The sequence below is a fragment of the Lucilia sericata genome, unplaced genomic scaffold (assembly GCF_015586225.1).
Source record: "Lucilia sericata isolate MDLA Ls3-8-SP2 unplaced genomic scaffold, ASM1558622v1 Contig000434F_arrow, whole genome shotgun sequence".
NCBI lineage: Eukaryota > Metazoa > Arthropoda > Insecta > Diptera > Calliphoridae > Lucilia > Lucilia sericata.
This window is the reverse complement of record NW_023994449.1, coordinates 12,427-33,227: the sequence shown is the minus strand read 5'-3', so window position 1 is coordinate 33,227 and position 20,801 is coordinate 12,427. Positions and strand designations below refer to the sequence as shown.

Genomic DNA, 20,801 nt, shown 5'->3' with positions numbered 1-20,801 from the left:
TACTTCGGTGTAATTGGGACGTTATGTAGTAGTCATTGAAAAGTATGTTAATAGGTTGGTAAGTCATTACCAAGTTTTTCCTGGATACTACAGTTTTGATGAAATACAAAAACTACATAAGCAGTCATATCCAAACTGATCTTAATATACAGTGTGAGAAAGATGTTAATAAATGAGTTGGTGACTTAACATCTCTACTCTTTTCGACTTGGATCAAATTCCTATTAAACCCAAAACGTTTATTCCTAATACGAAAAGACAAGATGTAGAATGGATTGGAAACTTAACAGATCTGCGACTAAGGCGGGGCTATCCATAGCAAGTAAAAAATTTAAAAGATCCCTTCATTCGGATGAGGGTCGCAGAAATCAAAACTATATTAGAATATTTATACACAAATTTCTCCCTTTGGAAGGCAGCTAAGAAATATTAAGCCACCGGTAGAGGGTCAAAGTCCGTTAAGAAGATCTGAAGGTACTTGGGCACGAAGCCTAAATTCACTGAACATTTAAGTTAACCTAAGTAAATCTCCAGGTTAGGATTCAATTACAACTTCCTTGATTGGAAACCTACCAAGTGTGGCAATAGTTCTGCTCACAGCATTACTTAATGCGATCAAGTCTCTAGACGTTTTTTTCTGAATGTACCCTGCAAAAATTGAGACTACTCCGAAAACGCATGTAAAGGGTACTCCTCAAAGGAATAGGACTGGTTCAAAACTAATCCAGATGTATGGAAAAAAACATACTCCATTTAACATTGTGATGTCCTAGGTGAGGACCACGTAATCCATCAATGTATTACATCTGAGTAATCCCAAAACTAGTCCCTTGCTGAAATTATGGGAGTACTTGATCTGCAACATGATCCTATTTAATGCAGGACCATCTTGTTTTTGTTTTCAAAAATAATAAACATGATCCATGCCTGCATTACACAGGACTACTAAACGGATCATGTTCTCTTATAATGTTTACAGGAAGTAGTTTTTGGATTATCTAAATGGATTATGTACTCCAATAATTTTTTACAGGGTAAGAAAGGATTTAACGGCGGTATTCTCATATAGACCGATCAGCTTATTGCCTTTGAGAAAATTTTCGAAAGGAAAATTATAACATACTTAATATCAAAACATTATCCTAGACCATCAATTCGGTTTCCTTGAACAACAGGGAACAATAGAACATGTTAACCGCTTGACTAAAGAGATACGAAAATCTTTTGAACAAAAAAAGTACTCTTGGGCAATATTCTTAGATGTTACCCAAGCTGTGGACTGGGTTATGGGAACGGAATAAGTTCTACATCTTATACAGAGGTCTTAATCCAAAGTACTTAGAACCACATCCATAGAGAGTTAGATATACCATTGGATAAAGGATGAATTTGAAAAACGAGTGCCCATCCCAACGCACTAATCTTGTTTCAACGACGAGACGGTCAGTCTGGCGTAAAACCTTGAAATGGTATCTAAAGCATTAGAACTGAAGATCTGCAGTATTGAATTCTGATATTTGGGTCCTACTCATATGTTTTTAGGATAAATAAGTACCCTGTTAGATCTCTTTAATGCCTGGTAACCAGACGGACATACACGAACTGATGTTATATGTGGATTCCTGTTCAGAAACTTGTCAATAATAACCCTAAAATATTTAATTACGAAGAATTGAGCCGAACCATTCCTCAGTAAATAATGCTTAACAGTGAGTTTAACAAATAACAAATTCTTTTGTTATTCATATTTGCATACATAATGAGTTACAAAATGTTTGAATAAAAAGTTCCAAGAGTTCGTTAAGGTGACAGTGACAGAAACAACATAAGAAACACTTAAATGTAATTGAAAATCACTTAAAATGGTACATATTTACAGATAAATAAATTAACATATACATCTACTAGCAGAGACAAATTTCAAATGTTTTCAAAATTATTTTGCATATATAATAAACAGAGAGATATTAAACGATTCCTACAGATCGGTTAGAGATCATGTACATTAAAGATCTTCGTAAGCTTCCTGTAGGTTAGTTGGTAGTGTTCTAGTCTGACATTCCTCAGGTCGATTTCCAACGGAGACTCTGGTAAAGAAGATCACAACAGCTAGGGGTATTTCTAGGGTGTCCTATTCAAAATTATTACAAATAACATAATTCGTAGTTCTTCCTGAAGCTTCGTCTGACAGATTTCGAGTTACACTTACTGCATATAAAATTGTTATTGAAATTTTCTACTTATAATTCTGTTATTCATTATAATATCCTTGATGACGGTGGTAGTGGTAGTGATGGTGGTGTAAGTGACGGTGGTTACAGTAGTGGTAATACAAATTATGAATTTTGTATTTAGTTGCTTTAAGAGCTGTGTCGTCATGTGTGTAAATGGAACTGGCGCTAATAACTTTTGTATTCGTATTAAATACTTAAGCTTATTGCAATCGTAGCATCGTATTAAAATTGTTTTACACATCTACATACTTACAAAGCTATATACTGAAGTGTATGTAAATAGTAGACAAACACTTGTGCAATTATGGTACAAACACAAATATGAACATTAAAATTTAACCGATATAAACATAATTTCATTAGTTTTAGAATGTCCTTGTAGATCGGAGAGGTTATACCGAACTACTGATTTTACTTCTAGGTTCGAGTTTCTACTAGTAACAGAATTAGTAATGTGACTATTCAAGAAGAAGAAAAATTAACTTTGTTTACAAAAGGTCAAAAGACTTGGGTTCACTTTAGATTACTTAGGGACACCCAACTTCACTTAGCTTCTTAAATAAACTCCTCGCAAAACTGTTGGGTTGTGTGCAGAGTATGTTTGTTTTTTGATATTTTTGTATAAGAAATTCATTTAAAATTTTGAAAACATAAGTTTCCACTTTATGCCAATTTCAATTATGTCACTAACATACACAATTGCACATACATACATATATATATGTATACACATTATTACACTCACACAGTCATAATGTCACCCACAAGTATACATTTAATTCGCTACCCACCAACACCCACACTAAAACCTAATATCTGTGACTAAAACAATTTAGTTTGTGAAATGTTTGAATACTATTTGCATTTCTATATGTTGCACGAATGAGATACGTTAGTGTGTGTGTGTGTGTGTGTATGTCGCTTAGATATGTGTGAAAACACTCACACACATATGTAAATACCACTTAAGTACTTTAAACAAGAGTTGCCAAATATTGAAGTTTTTTATTTCCATAAGAATTTAATAAATATAGTTAAATTTACAGAAATACCAAATTTATAGTTTTTATATACTTCTGGATCTTGCTGGAAAGGAAATCTTTCGATTGGACAGTTTTTAATGGTTTTTCATCCGGATTTTGCTCAAATCTGAACTCTAAAGTTCAAAGGCATACTTGATGCCAAAAAAAACTCACGGTCTTAAGTTGAGTGTCAAACCCCATGTAATATGACGATATTTGTTGACCTCGATCTTTCGAAGAACTTCGACACTATCTGTCTAACTTTATATATTGCAATCCTCAATGTTCAACAAAAATGAAATGATGGATTGTTAACAATTTGAGAAGAAATATTGAGCCGTCATTACCTCGACCAAGGATGTATAATAGACTAGATTGATTAGATTCGATTGAAGGGGCACAAAGCTAAGCGACCCGAGTATGGATAAAATCTGAGGTTTTCTCTTGCAAGCCGCAGAATTTACATAGATTTGTTATAGAATTACCTAGAGTGAATTGATGGTATCTAAGACCACAATGTCCAGTAAGTAATCCCCTTAGTACTCTAAGAGTCACATGTAGATTTGGAATATCCTCGGAGAATACCAAAGTAGGGGTCAGGATGAATTGGTGATGAATTTGCTGTGAGCGCCCTTATTTGCCTGGTAGTGCGCCCTTCTTTGCCAGAGCGATCCTCATGGCCACGTATACATCCGTTTGTTGTATATTTCTAATTCATTAAGTGAATTCAAGCAGTCATTTATTTGTTTGGATCCAACTGTGAAACAAACTCGATCATTACTTTCTTACCATCAAGTTTGATAAGTCCATTTGCCCTTATTTGGTATAATAACCTCAAATGATCTAACGAAAGCCATAGACCTACAATCGGGAACTCGAATGTACAAACAACGCACTAGTTTTGATATTGGCAATATCTGGTAGGCGAACTGCTGATCTGCAGACCTCATCCTTGGTTGTAAATCTTTATCCTTACATTATGGTCGATAGTGTAAACTATGCTATCACTTGGCTTATGGAAAAATAAACATAAGAGAATTGGCCCCTAAGAAGCTTTAGTCTGATCATCATTTCTGCGAAATTCGTTATTTATCTTTGAACTTGGATACCATCTATACAAAGATTCTTTCAGTTCCCAGCGAAATAGTTCATCTTGGGAAGTCACCGAACATACACTCAGTTGGATGATCTCCTAAGGCATTACAGAAAGGACGTTGATATTAACGAGTTTAACAAACAAAGATTTGTACAGGATCTTTGTTATCGCAATGTTTACATAATCTGAACGACATAGAGACTCCACAAATACCGCAGTTGTAGTACTTATATCGTATTAATGTCCTTTTTAGATATCAAATTTATAGATTAGAAAATTTAATGAAAGTTTAAACATCAGTTTTTCTATTTATAGACAAATTTTGTGAAACTCAGTCAAATAATACTTCGCAAATAGGTTGGTAGGTAACCAATAGTACTTCGTTTCGACGACTACTAACTACATTTGTTAACCCAAAAACTGTGTATACCTAAGGACAGCAATAATAGTAAATACCTTTCTATGCTAAAGTGTATAGGTATGTTTAAATTAAATTTTGACAGTTGGCATAAAGTGCCTGTCAAAATTTCTTAAATCACAAATGCATTTTAACTAATGGTCTTTTGACATTTTATGTCTGTATGTTAGTAAATGTCAGACATAATATACTTATACGCACGCACATCCTCTTACACTCATCCAAATACATCCATCCAATCATAACATGTAAATTTCATGGTAAATTTGTTATACATCTTTATGTTTAAGGACTATAGTTCTTAAATATTTCTCTTTTTTTTACCTTAAGATGTGTTTTATTATTTTATTCTCATTTTTATTCTTTATTTTTGTCTTAGTATAGGAGAGACATGCAAGGATGTATAAATATCTATATTTTTGTTCTTCATTTGCCAGTTAGATAATAAATTTATGATTTCATATGAAAATCGTCAGATAAATGTATATATGTGTGTATATGTCAGTATGTTTTTGTCATAAGAGTATTATTTTAATAGGACTACTTAAATAGGTGTTTTGTAGGTATATGTGTATGTAGGATTAAAAGGGTGTCCCTTGACAAAATTCGGGTTAAACTAATAACCATATTGAAGAACTTGTTTTAGCCTAACTCCTACAGACCGGACTTGCTCTATGTTTATGATTTGAATTACAATCCCAGTGCCCGTAAATTTAAGACTGATTGCGGATTTGTTATTAGATGTGTTGCCAGTTCTTGAGTTGTTTTTTGATTCAAGTTTAATTTCTTCCTTGTAAACCAGGTACTGCGTGATATTTCTTGAAACCAGACTCAATATCTATCAGTTTCGAGTTTGTAGCTTGACGCTAGAGAAGTCGGGATAATACTCCTACCTATCAAGGCTTGAAATTGGGCTACTTTTACGGTATTAAACCTTAAATCCATTGGGCTAAGTAAAGTAGGATGGGATGGGTGTCCGAATATGTGATGGATATCATGACGTCACTTGACGTCACTTAAGTTGGACATACATATATTACGGCGTGTTATATGCGCGACTAGTAGATGTCTGCCATAGAAACTCTTGTTTTCTCTATTTCTGCTATAAACGGTGGATAACATAAAACTATGACATGCTGTTTTGATAACTTGTCAATGAATGTCGTGCAAAGCTATATAAAGTACGATCCAAGTGATCTTGCGACTAACTCTGCTCTTCTCGTATACATGAAGGTCCTTTCATATATATATAACTGGAGGAAACATCCATGTTATGGGATGACTCCTCCGGCAACATTTTAGGAGGAAATGTTTCATGTCCTATGATTCCTATGAGGATTAAAGGGTCACCACAAAGTGGCTCCATTCAGATCTGTTAAATGCTTACTGCTTTATCTCTCTTCAGCTAAAACAGCTTTGTGATATTTTAATCTCAAGTTGTTGATTCCATATACATATGCATAAGACGACGTCTCCTTCGTGGGGGTGTCTTTTGATTTGGACTCTATTGACCACGACGCCTAAATTTATATTTAACTTCTTCGTGCAGGTGGTGAAAAGACTTGTTGAAAACTTTGCTGGTGATAATTTCAGGTTACGTCGAGTGAAGAAAGTCGTTATGGTATTGTCGTTCGCGTATGATATCACTTCTCTTAGAGGTGTTGGGAGGTTAGAGAATTGAAAGTTAAGTAAGTAATAGGAGAGATAGCACACCGCTATGTCGTATTCCTTGTTTATATACCTGATTTTGAACTCTCTTTAGACTCTCACACTCTCTAGTCTCTAGACTCAACGAACTTCTGACTATCACTCCGATAATTCACTATCCATGTCTTCAAATTGATGGGTATGGTTGACTAAATGATGTGCTTTGCTAACGACAATAAAAGTTTATTTAAATAATTGTAGCAAGGGTCACCCTATAATATGTACGTTAGTATGTTACACATTTATATTTTTTTTGTGCTGCACATAATATTTCTATGACAAATTGATTGGAGATTTCATGTCATATCAAAAGCTACCAAATCTACTATTCATTTTCATTTATATTTAATAATAAAAATACTTCCTACATACTTCTAAATACAACTGTCATATATGTACATACATATGTCGTTATGTATGTATATTTATCCATTCACATACATAGTTAGACTCTATTCAATCTGTGTTTGAATTGTATTAAATTGTCTATTTTAAAAAATATTAAAAAAAAAAAAAAAAACATTTATACACTGATTTTTTTATCACTTTTCCTATAGTGTAAACTGTATGACCATTTTATTTATATTTCCCAATTGTATTGATATGCAAAATTTTTTATTTTAATTAAAATTGTTGATAAAATAAAAAAAATACTTTTAAATTCAGCACATTGTTATTGTTGTTGCTGTTAGTAAAAATATTATTGATTACTTATTATTTATTTTTGGATCAGAGTTTAATTAAATACTTTATTGTTGCACCATCAACACCTACACACTCACACACAGGCACTTACACATGCTCTTCATTATTGGTTAATTCTTTACAATTATTTTAAGGCTGGAGCACTTTTAGTAAAATTGTTCATACAAATTGCATTGAATTTATAGAACAATTATTTTAATGTGCTGTTGGTTTTAATGCAGATAATCTATTATTAAATAAATAAAATGTGTTTATCCTCCAAAAGGCAGATGATGATGGTGGAAAAGTCTTATTCAGAATAAAAAAAGAAATTAATTGAAAACTTATTATGGTTTTACACGTTTTAATTTTTTAATTTAAGTACCTACTAGACACAGTTATGCAAGTACATACGTTTGCGTGTAGATGTAGGTCAATAAATATTGAATTGTGTGGTGGTGCCATCATATTAAACATTTTTTAAATGTTCTTGTGGTATTTGAGTAATTAAAGTATTTATGCATTATTTGCTGGAGGATCTTCTCATACTCATAGTCTTCTTTAAAAATATTTTATTTTGTAACTAGGGAAAAATTCACACATGCAACAAGATTCAAAAATTTGTTTTCGCTGTGATTTTCACCTAAATATGTTGTGGAAAGAGAAAAGGACAAACATACTTAAAGGTTTAGATTAGATTAAAAGGAGACTAGACTATAAACTATACTAGACTATAGACTAGACTATAGACTAGACTATAGACTAGACTATAGACTATACTATAGACTAGACTATAGACTAGACTATAGACTAGACTATAGACTAGACTATAGACTAGACTATAGACTAGACTATAGACTAGACATAGACTAGACTATAGACTAGACTATAGTCTAGACTTTACACTAGATTTTAGACTAGACCATAGACTAGCGTACAAACTAGACTATAGACTAGTCTTCAGATTATCCTACAGACTAGACTATAGACTATTCTATAGACTAGACTATAGACTATAATATATACTAGACTATAGACTATACTATAGACTAGACTATAGACTAGACTAGACTAGACTATAGACTACTAGACTATAGACCTAGATAGACTAGACTAGACTATAGACTAGACTATAGACTAGACTAGACTATAGACTAGACTATTGACTAGACTATAGACTAGAGTATAGACTAGAGTATAGACTAGACTATAGACTAGACTATAGACTAGACTATAGACTAGACTATAGACTAGACTATAGACTAGACTATAGACTAGACTATAGACTAGACTATAGACTAGACTATAGACTAGACTATAGACTAGACTATAGACTAGGCTATAGACTAGACTATAGACTAGACTATAGACTAGACTATAGACTAGACTATACACTAGACTATAGACTAGACTATAGACTAGGCTATAGACTAGACTATAGACCAGACTATGGTCTAGACTATAGACTAGACTATAGACCAGACTATAGTCTAGACTATAGACTAGACTATAGACTAGACTAGACTATAGTATAGACTATAGACTAGACTATAGACTAGACTATAGACTAGACTATAGACTAGACTATAGACTAGACTATAGACTAGACTATAGACTAGACTAGACTAGACTAGACTAGACTAGACTATAGACTAGACTATAGACTAGACTATAGACTAGACTATAGACTAGACTATAGACTAGACTATAGACTAGACTATAGACTAGACTATAGACTAGACTATAGACTAGACTATAGACTAGACTATAGACTAGACTATAGACTAGACTATAGACTAGACTATAGACTAGACTATAGACTAGACTATAGACTAGACTATAGACTAGACTATAGACTAGACTATAGACTAGACTATAGACTAGACTATAGACTAGACTATAGACTAGACTATAGACTAGACTATAGACTAGACTATAGACTAGACTATAGACTAGACTATAGACTAGACTATAGACTAGACTATAGACTAGACTATAGACTAGACTATAGACTAGACTATAGACTAGACTATAGACTAGACTATAGACTAGACTATAGACTAGACTATAGACTAGACTATAGACTAGACTATAGACTAGACTATAGACTAGACTATAGACTAGACTATAGACTAGACTAATAGACTAGACTATAGACTAGACTATAGACTAGACTATAGACTAGACTATAGACTAGACTATAGACTAGACTATAGACTAGACTATAGACTAGACTATAGACTAGACTATAGACTAGACTATAGACTAGACTATAGACTAGACTATAGACTAGACTATAGTCTAGACTTTACACTAGATTTTAGACTAGACCATAGACTAGCGTACAAACTAGACTATAGACTAGTCTTCAGATTATCCTACAGACTAGACTATAGACTATTCTATAGACTAGACTATAGACTATAATATATACTAGACTATAGACTATACTATAGACTAGACTATAGACTAGACTAGACTAGACTATAGACTAGACTAGACTATAGACTAGACTAGACTATAGACTAGACTATACTAGACTATAGACTAGACTAGACTAGACTATAGACTAGACTATAGACTAGACTATGACTAGACTATAGACTAGACGTATAGACTAGAGTATAGACTAGACTATAGACTAGACTATAGACTAGACTATAGACTAGACTATAGACTAGACTATAGACTAGACTATAGACTAGACTATAGACTAGACTATAGACTAGACTATAGACTAGACTATAGACTAGACTATAGACTAGACTATAGACTAGGACTATAGACTAGACTATAGACTAGACTATAGACTAGACTATAGACTAGACTATAGACTAGACTATAGACTAGACTATAGACTAGGCTATAGACTAGACTATAGACCAGACTATGGTCTAGACTATAGACTAGACTATAGACTAGACTAGACTATAGTCTAGACTATAGACTAGACTATAGACTAGACTAGACTATAGTATAGACTATAGACTAGACTATAGACTAGACTATAGACTAGACTATAGACTAGACTATAGACTAGACTATAGACTAGACTATAGACTAGACTATAGACTAGACTATAGACTAGACTATAGACTAGACTATAGACTAGACTATAGAGTAAACTATAGACTAGACTATAGACTAGATTATAGGCTAGACTATAGACTAGACTATAGACTAGACTATAGACTAGACTATAGACTAGACTATAGACTAGACTATAGACTAGACTATAGACTAGACTATAGACTAGACTATAGACTAGACTATAGACTAGACTATAGACTAGACTATAGACTAGACTATAGACTAGACTAGACTAGATTATAGGCTAGACTATAGACTAGACTATAGACTAGACTATAGACTAGACTATAGACTAGACTATAGACTAGACTATAGACTAGACTATAGACTAGACTATAGACTAGACTATAGACTAGACTATAGACTAGACTATAGACTAGACTATAGACTAGACTATAGACTAGACTATAGACTAGACTAGACTAGACTATAGACTAGACTATAGACTAGACTATAGACTAGACTATAGACTAGACTATAGACTAGACTATAGACTAGACTATAGACTAGACTATAGACTAGACTATAGACTAGATATAGACTAGACTATAGACTAGACTATAGACTAGACTATAGACTAGACTATAGACTAGACTATAGACTAGACTATAGACTAGACTATAGACTAGACTATAGACTAGACTATAGACTAGACTATAGACTAGACTATAGACTAGACTATAGACTAGACTATAGACTAGACTATAGACTAGACTATAGACTAGACTATAGACTAGACTATAGACTAGACTATAGACTAGACTATAGACTAGACTATAGACTAGACTATAGACTAGACTATAGACTAGACTATAGACTAGACTATAGACTAGACTATAGACTAGACTATAGACTAGACTATAGACTAGACTATAGACTAGACTATAGACTAGACTATAGACTAGACTATAGACTAGACTATAGACTAGACTATAGACTAGACTATAGACTAGACTATAGACTAGACTATAGACTAGACTATAGACTAGACTATAGACTAGACTATAGACTAGACTATAGACTAGACTTGAATAGACTAGACTATAGACTAGACTATAGACTAGACTATAGACTAGACTATAGACTAGACTTGAATAGACTAGACTATAGACTAGACTATAGACTAGACTATAGACTAGACTATAGACTAGACTATAGACTAGACTATAGACTAGACTATAGACTAGACTATAGACTAGACTTGAATAGACTAGACTATAGACTAGACTATAGACTAGACTATAGACTAGACTATAGACTAGACTATAGACTAGACTATAGACTAGACTATAGACTAGACTATAGACTAGACTATAGACTAGACTATAGACTAGACTATAGACTAGACTATAGACTAGACTATAGACTAGACTATAGACTAGACTATAGACTAGACTATAGACTAGACTATAGACTAGACTATAGACTAGACTATAGACTAGACTATAGACTAGACTATAGACTAGACTATAGACTAGACCATAGACTAGACTATAGACTAGACTATAGACTAGACTATAGACTAGACTATAGACTAGACTATAGACTAGACTATAGACTAGACTATAGACTAGACTATAGACTAGACTATAGACTAGACTATAGACTAGACTATTGACTAGACTATAGACTAGACTATAGACTAGACTATGGACTAGACTATAGACTAGACTATAGACTAGACTATGGACTAGACTATAGACTAGACTATAGACTAGACTATAGACTAGACTATAGACTAGACTATAGACTAGACTATAGACTAGACTATAGACTAGACTATAGACTAGTCTATAGACTAGACTATAGACTAGTCTATAGACTAGACTATAGACTAGTCTATAGACTAGACTATAGACTAGTCTATAGACTAGACTATACACTAGACTATAGACTAGACTATACACTAGACTATAGACTAGACTATACACTAGACTATAGACTAGACTTTTTTTAATGAAACAGCAGTAGTTTGAAGGAAAATATTTGGTTTCAATAGTATGGTAAGAACGGTTTGACTTGAATCTTGTATAATATAGTTAATCAAGCAGCAATCAGCCAAGTACGAAGGTTTTGATTTAAGCCTATTTGGGTTCAAAGTGATCTGAGTACGTGCTTGTTTTAAGACATTTTTCTTTTAATTAATCTAGAATCCATATAAAGTAAGAAAGGGTCTTAAAGTACTGAAATTTTGAAATTTCTAACTAAATAGTGAAGCCAAGTAAAATAGTAAAATATGTATATTGTCATTAACATAAACAATTTTGTTGTCCTTTTTTCCTTTAATAGATAATTATAATTTTGAAGATTGTAGTACAAATCGTAATAGTCCATTTATATATTATTATGACTTAATTTCTAACAAAAAAAAAAAAAACTACAACAAAATTTTATAAACCCCAAATGTATGCCATGCAACGACCAATAAAAATAAAACCAAACTACAAAACTTCTGTTAAGCTAATGTATCTTTTGAAGTGGCTGCCAAATAATGTTTCATTCTTTTGTTAATCTGCCTCTTTATTTTAAAGTATTGTTATCTTAACAAATTCTCCATAAACGTTGAAATAGCTACAACAAAAAAATTAAATATATAACAAAAATGTTTAATGTATGTGTATCTCCTCAAACATTTCAATGACTAAGTAGTTGCGGATCTTTGCCTATGTCACGTGTTAGAAACATCAAGGCGATGATTGGAAATGTAACAATATTTTCAATTGTTTCCGGTGATAGTTGGAAAGGTTAGAGATATTACAAAAATGTCATTTTATCTTCTAGATATCAGGAAGAAGACTGTAACTAATCCATGGGTAATTTTTTTTCCGAAGGTAGATGGCTTTCATAATACGTTGTCAAAATTTGCATGAGAGTTTTTTATATAGAAATTACTCGCTGGGTATATGTACATATGTATGTATGTGGATCTGTGTGTAGATGTGTGGGTAATCGGGATAAGTAAATATGAAAATGTAAAATACATTTAAATGCATAATCTGTAACAAAACGAAACAGATGAAGAACAAATTCTGATAGTGGGGTTTTGTGTGGTTGGAATAATGCTTTTCTTAACTTTAAAAATCATGTCATAGATTTAGGTATTAAAAATACAACAACAACTACATACATACAAAAAAAGAGGAAATACATTATAGATTGGCCACAAACTACTTACAACATACACACTCTTGGAAAAAAATCGCTGGCAACAGATTCTAGATACTAAAAATGGTTATTTAGTTGTTCGTAGTACATGGATAATTTGGCAAACACAACAGCAGCAGCAGCAACAGCAAATAGCAAAAACTAAATAACAACATGAGGGTGTTGCTAAGAGTTTTCCGTAAAACATTTAAACTATTGTTTGTTTAGAAGTTGATGTTGTTGTTGTCTTTGGTAAACAACAGTTTCGTCCCTCTGTAAATACGACTAAACAAAAAAACAATCATGGCCAGCAACAATGCCATAAATATGCATTAGTCTTTTCTCTTTTTTACTATAACAGCCTGCCACCTCCGCTAACTCTCTTCTCTTTAACATTTGATTTCCTACATCTTGTACTTGTTCAGATTCTGTTACTAGTTCTGTTTTGGCTTAATACCCATATTCAAATTTTTTCTTCGCAAAATGCTAATAACCTAAAATGTTTGTAGTTTTATTAAAATAACCCAAATAGTGGGTGAAAAAGAAAATTCACTAATATTACAATTTCTTTTTTTGCTTTTCCTTTTTTTTCTTTGCAGTACAATTACTTGATGGAGTTTGATTATCTACCGAAATCAGACATCGAAACGGGAGCTTTAAGAACGGAAGAACAACTTAAAGAGGCCATACGAAATCTTCAGGTAAGCAAAAAATTTGTTTAAAAAGTAATATACATACAAAAGGAGATACAGTGAAACGCGGTTATAATGAACGCCATACAAAATCAACCTCAAGATTCACCAAATCGGTTTCATCAAAGATGCTCAATAGGCTTATAGAATACCAGTAGCTGATTCCACGTCTGCACTTATTGATAAAAGAAAATTTTCTTGAATAAGAAGTACATTGCCTTCTGGGACTGAACAGAAAATGTTCAGTGTCAACCACTTCAGTTTGCGTTAGAACAATAAAAGTGGACGAAGATAATAATGGGCCTAATAAGTACTTTTTATCAGAACATTTTTAATCCCAGAATTTCAATAACAGTGTGGTATAATCATAGAACAACTAAGTACGGCGTGCGATGCTTATTCTTGAAATACAACCTTAGGAACGAGATTCTGTCGGTTAAATGATAGCGGGAATCAAAATACTTTTGTATACAAACTACAAAGCCTGATGATCGGTAATGTTCGTAACGGAATAAACACTTTTTACTATAAGTTATAGAATTCACAGAATTTAAATGAATGTGCGGTATAATTTTAGAACTTTTAAGGGAATACCTTGGTATTCCCATAATTTAAATGATTGTAAGGTGTAACTTTAGAATATTCAAGAGAAGTCAAATTCCTTGTTGATAAATATCTAGTGTTGCTATTTGGCCCCGTGCTATAAGCTTAGCATTATGAGCTTGGAGATAATTTTAGGAGTCTCCTTCATTAACAATTGTATTATATCGGCCATTGAATTCCAATAGTAGGATACATTTACAAATGGAAGCTTTATCGTGATGAAAGGTAAACAGACAGATTTCAAGCGAAAATCAAGGTTGAAAATTGAAACAGCCTCGAGAAGAATCTGCAAATTAAATTTGATTGTCTTACATTTTGATTTCGAACTCAGAATACAATTTTTAAGTTAATATGTGCAGAATAAGTCCGAGTGATTCACATTTTTCGAGCCCAGGGTAATTAGATCGGCAATTCGGCAATTTTCAGATCATATCTTAAGCATTCCTCGATGATAATCCATAAAAAACTACCCAGCAAAAAATAATTGATGTCATACTTTACAAACTACATCTTAATCACATCTTAAAATGCGATTACATATTTTTCACTTTTATAAACCAAATATTTTCTTACAAATGAAACCCCAGTTAAAAGTTAGGAAAGAGATGTGGAAAAGTCATTACAAATAACATATTTGAAGTACATCAAGATTTGGTGAAAGAGTAGTGAAATTTACATAAGCGTGTCATTAAGAGAAAAATAAGATCAGATGTAGTTCAAAGCTGCCAAAAATGAACAACATCCCTCCAATGACACGCTAATGTAAAATTCATAGGTTTTACACCCGAATTTGAAGCACTTCGGGTTACTAGTTGTGATGAAAATTCGACATCTTTTTCCACACTTTTTTTGCTGGGTAATGGTTTCGGCAATAAGTAACACCTAGAGAGTTATTTGGTGAACCGAAGTATGATCTTATCAAAAAGCCATGATCTAGTTTCTTACTGACAAGAAAAGCGCTTCGGTAAGTCCTTTATGATCGTAAACCTTAAAAATACTTATACAAAGAAGGTAAATTTTGGCGATAAGCCATCAATAGAATACCCTATATCCATCATTATTCAAGCCATTATACAACTCTATTGCCCGACACGTTCATAGAGAAACCCGAAACATGCACTTGTGTATTTTGGTGGGGTAAGATCAGAATGCTCTCTTCTAATTATTTCGTTTAGTCCCACAGTCACTCTTTTGAGGGAAATACTAATTTCATTTTAAACCAACATTCCCTTTCCGCGATTTGGATTTCAACTACAACTACCACGTAAACACCGAGTGGTTCTCTCTAATAACTAGCACTAGATAAAGTCCGTACCAGCCACCGATTTCCGTGGTACAAAGTAGGATATATTATCTGTCATATATTATCGAATAAAATGATTTTTCCAGTTTATAGTTCTTGTGGGCTAGAGGTACTGGTACCACGGCAACATGCTCAAGGGGAAATTGATATTGAAGTCCTTAGCGTGAACACTTGCCGTGTTAGCCTTATTTCTTGGTGGTACTTTTTCAACCACAGGGTGAGTTGACTAGACACGACGGTTGAAATTTTTGTAAATGGTTCTGCTGGTCCATGTACAAGCACTTTGATCAAGTACTCAGTTATCTCAACTCTTACCATTGCTGCCCCGTTGCTTAACTTCCGAGATGAAAAAACATCACTTCCTTTTACAACCACGCAGATGGGATGGCCTCTGTTGAGTCGGCAACAGCACTTATATACGTATTCGAAAGACCGAAATACGAATCCATCAAATAAGCCGAGGACTCACAAATCTGGTATGAACAGAGTAAAACCTAAATATACCTGGACAAGGAAGGAAAATTCAATGGTATCACTTGTATAAGATAGCTTTCATACTTAACTTTCGACTCTGCACACTTCTCATTCATCCGACACACTCACTCTAGGTATACGGGTGGGTAAGTTCCGCATACCCCTACATTCATCACGTATCTTACACCAACTCATTTCCAATGCGAATCATAGCCACCACGTGCACCCCGAAGAGACCTATCCAATAACCAGAACAGAACAAAGTCACAAACTCTGCCCTGTGGGCTTTCGTTTTCCATGGCAACAGATTATGTGGTTATTTGGTTCGACCCCATGTCAAATCACGAGGATACATTAGATCATCACATGTTTATAGTCCCGGCAGATTAGAGGTATTAATAGCACCTCTTTTTCTCAGAATTGCAAGATGGGATCTTTCATCAAGGTAACATGCCCCGAGGGGTCGATATTGGCAATCGGAGGAATTAAATTGTCGGTTAAGTCAGAAGTAAAGTAAACGGTAAAGTTTGTTGTAACATTCTTGGTCAAAACTGTTTCATAAAATTACAGTCATAATCAGTTGGTCGCGTTATTGTACCTGATTGACGATTTCAAATGATAAATTTTGTCTGAATAAAACTTTGAAAAAATCTTTCTTAATCTTATGTAGTTCGTTATAACCGAGTTTCAGTGTATTTAGAATGTATGTATATCATTATATCTTATATTTAATTTTATGTGCTTTTAATCTTTTACAGAGCTTTGGCAATATTCCAGTGACTGGCGAAATCGATAGTGAAACGAAAAAACTTATTAAACGACCACGTTGCGGTGTCGGCGATAATAATCATTCATTATCATTCTCACCCGATAATTTGCATCATGGTCGTATGAAACGTTATGTTCTACAGGGACCCAAATGGGAGAAAACTGATTTAACATGGAGGTAAGTTTTGAAATGGAATCGGCAAATAAAATTTACTTTGAAATCATTCATATTATTATACTGGTCTGGGCGCCTTGGCCGATTTCTATATAATTTTAAAATGTTTATTTGATATCTGAGTTAAATTTTAACAAACAATATATTTAATATGCTATTCATTTAATATCTTGTTTAGCTGGATTTAAAACAAGATAAATTTAAATATTAATTAAAAATATCATATAAAAAAAGCCAAATTGCATCAGCTCTACTCAGGAGTCACGGTATATTAATGATATAAAAATCTTTTCGTCTAGAAATTTTTAATGATTTTCTTGTGATGCAGTTTTTCTTGCTCCTTCTTTTTTATAGTTCTTAATAATAACTGCACTATAAATTAAAGTCATTTCTCAGTCAAATAAATACAAAATATTGAAATAAAAATCTACTAATGGAGGATAACTAACGAATCAAATTAGAACTACAATATAAATGAAAAAACATATCGAAAATATATTAAAACTCAGACAATGATCAAATGTTCTCAAACTTTTAAAATAAAACATTTAGGAATGAATGTTTCAAACTTTGTTCGAGAACGACTTTAATAGCAAATCACTTAATATCGAATTGATAGATGTAGGGTGACTTATTGAAATAAACGAAAAACTACATACACCGTTTAATGCACTCATACAAACAAATATGTATATCCTGTCATCCTTGTTTTTTTCATTCTCATTCTTGTTTCCATCATCCGGCCATTTATCCCTTCATTCATTCATTCATTCATTCATTCGTCAGTCAGTCGCTCCTTAACACTTTTTCTACCGCTCTTGTTTTGTGTATTTACAATATTTTCAATTAATTCAAATGTCAAACGGAGCGTAACGTGTTAATTGTAATTTTTATTGCACAATTTTATGAAAATCTGAATTAATTTTCATCACTGAGAGTAAAAATGGTAATGAGAAATCGTATGAAAACTATCATGGGGAATGCGTTAAAAATTCAAACAAGATGGACGATTTTATACATTTTATTATGAATAAGAAAATAAAAAGAAAGGCGAACTTTTTGCATAGTCGGTGGGAGTAAAGTTGAAAAAAAAAGTACTGCAGAGCGATAAGGGAATAAAATAAAAATAAATTGATGCATATCGTCTACATTTGTCCTGCTTGACATTCAAAGTTTCTTCATTCGTGCAGTTTTTGTTTTGTTCATTATTTTTATATACATATATTTTTTTATACAATTCTTAAATTAAACGTAAAATGTTTAATGCTTAAACGAGTCGAATAACAAGAAATTGCATAGTTAAAGAGTGTTGCCAACTTTGTATTTGTAAGACAACTTTTCATTCTTCAAAATTGTGTTTATTAGGGAATTTAGAGTTTTAAAATGTTTAAGTTATTAAAAGTTTTCCCTTAATAATCTGAACTAAGTCAAATGTATCTAATAAGTATCACGTTTATCAACCTATATGTGGTACCAAAGTTAGGCCGTCGCTGCAATTTAACGAGAACACTGGGTGGCCACTTGTGATTCCTCTTAAAAGTTGCCCCTTTAATTTGAGCTATCTTTTAAATCATGTGGTCGACAATTACATCTAACTTATACGATGGTCCTAAACAAGAACTGGTCTTTTTCCCAGATATCTTAGACTGAGCTTTCATATAGGGAGGTTACATTTCATATTTCCATAAAAAGTCTTGATGAATTCCTTTCAAGGGCTAAGAATGTCAAGGCCCTTTTCTGTAAAAGACAGACGTACTATTTCAAGACCGGGACAGTCCATCTTCTCTATTATACAAGTGGCAATAGTAAATTTTCTGACTTCGGTTTCTTCTGTCGTTCATCTGTTGAAATATCGATTCTACAACCAGAGGAATAACAATATTTTTATCAAAACTTTTTATACCCTCCACCACCATCAGTGGTGATAGAGGATATATATAAGTTTGTCATTCCGTGTGTAACACCAAGAAATATTCATCTAAGACCCAACAAAGTATATATATTCTGGGTCCTTATGAAATTCTGAGTCGATTTAGCTATGTCTGTCTGTCTGTCTGTGTAAAACACGCTCACGTTAAAACTAAGCAAAGGAAATCAACCAAATTCACCCAAAATATTTATTATTATCCTAAGCAGTTTGGTATTGAAAATAAGCAAAATCGGTTCACAACGTTAAAAGTTATGAGTAAAAATTTCAGACTACCTCGAAAAAAATTACGTTTTTTTCATAATTCTTTTGAAGTTTTCTCAGAAACTACCAAAGATATTTCGATGAATTTTGTCACACACTTTTTTTTTCATGACAGTGATCAATTATGTTGAAAATCTTTAGAATCGATCCAATATTTCCCATAGCCCCCATACAAATGTATATATTCCCGGAAATTAATTTATCGTTAAAAACTCCCTCAAATATATCGGTATCAACACAAACAAAATATAATATGAACAGAAATCATACTGTCAACGTAGATCTCAGTCGGTCCACAATTGGCCATAGCTCCCATACAAGGTCCACTTCCGAAAATCACCTAAACGCATATATTTCATTGATGAATAAAGCTATTGTGATAAAATTCGAGTTAAATATGTTTTATGTACATACAAATCCTTCTAATAAATTTTTTACGGATCGGTCCATTATTGGTCATAGCTCCCATATAAGGACCACTTCCGAAAATCATTTAAAAGCTCATATTTCATTGTCATATAAAGCTATCTTGATGAAATTCGACACAAATATGTTTAGTCTAAATATAAATATCTCTACGAAATTTTTTCCGGAAATTTTGCCAAGTTATCTAAAAATTAGATAGTTAAATGGGGTTCAATAAAAAGTAGCTTGCTGGTGGAGGGTATTTAAGATTCGGCATAGCCGAATATAGCACTCTAACTTGTTTGTAACTTATTTTCCCGAATACCCTCATACCCTAGAATGCACATCAAGTCAACAAAGTGTAATCCGTGATAGGAAATGAAGTGAGTAACTGAGTTTAGTATTATGATTTGGAAAATCTGCTTAAAGAATGGTGCATGTAGTCTGCGTTCCCAAATTGTCCTGTCTACTTTCTGTAGAATAGTATCAGGATCAATATACATATTCCATTTTCTATGTTCTGATTTAAAACAAATGCCAGAGTTAGGAACGTTTTTATAATTCTGAAGTTTTGAGCTCTTAGAGTCGTAATAGTAAGACAAAATAAGCCAGTCATTTTATCTTATAAAATATGGACAAATCTTCTTGACTTATATTTGACAAGTAAAACGAATCGGTCTTCTTAAAGTAATTTTTTAGACTATATCTTTAGACTAAAGAAAATTTTCAACTCTCAGCATTACGTTTTTGCGACAACATAGAGCAGCGGTTCCCACCGTATTATGCTTCACGTAC

The 20,801-nt window shown here is 32.9% G+C and overlaps 1 protein-coding gene across 1 annotated transcript in view; it reads left to right on the top strand.

The window, feature by feature from the left end:
• The window catches only part of LOC119604813 (matrix metalloproteinase-2-like), a 107,294-nt gene extending 89,877 nt beyond the window's left edge, over positions 1-17,417 (top strand). The window contains exons 2-3 of the mRNA XM_037957675.1: positions 13,995-14,096; positions 17,226-17,417. Coding sequence (XP_037813603.1) covers positions 13,995-14,096; positions 17,226-17,417 — 294 coding nt within the window. The remainder of the gene's footprint in view (positions 1-13,994; positions 14,097-17,225) is intronic.
• The last annotated feature ends 3,384 nt before the right edge of the window (positions 17,418-20,801 follow it).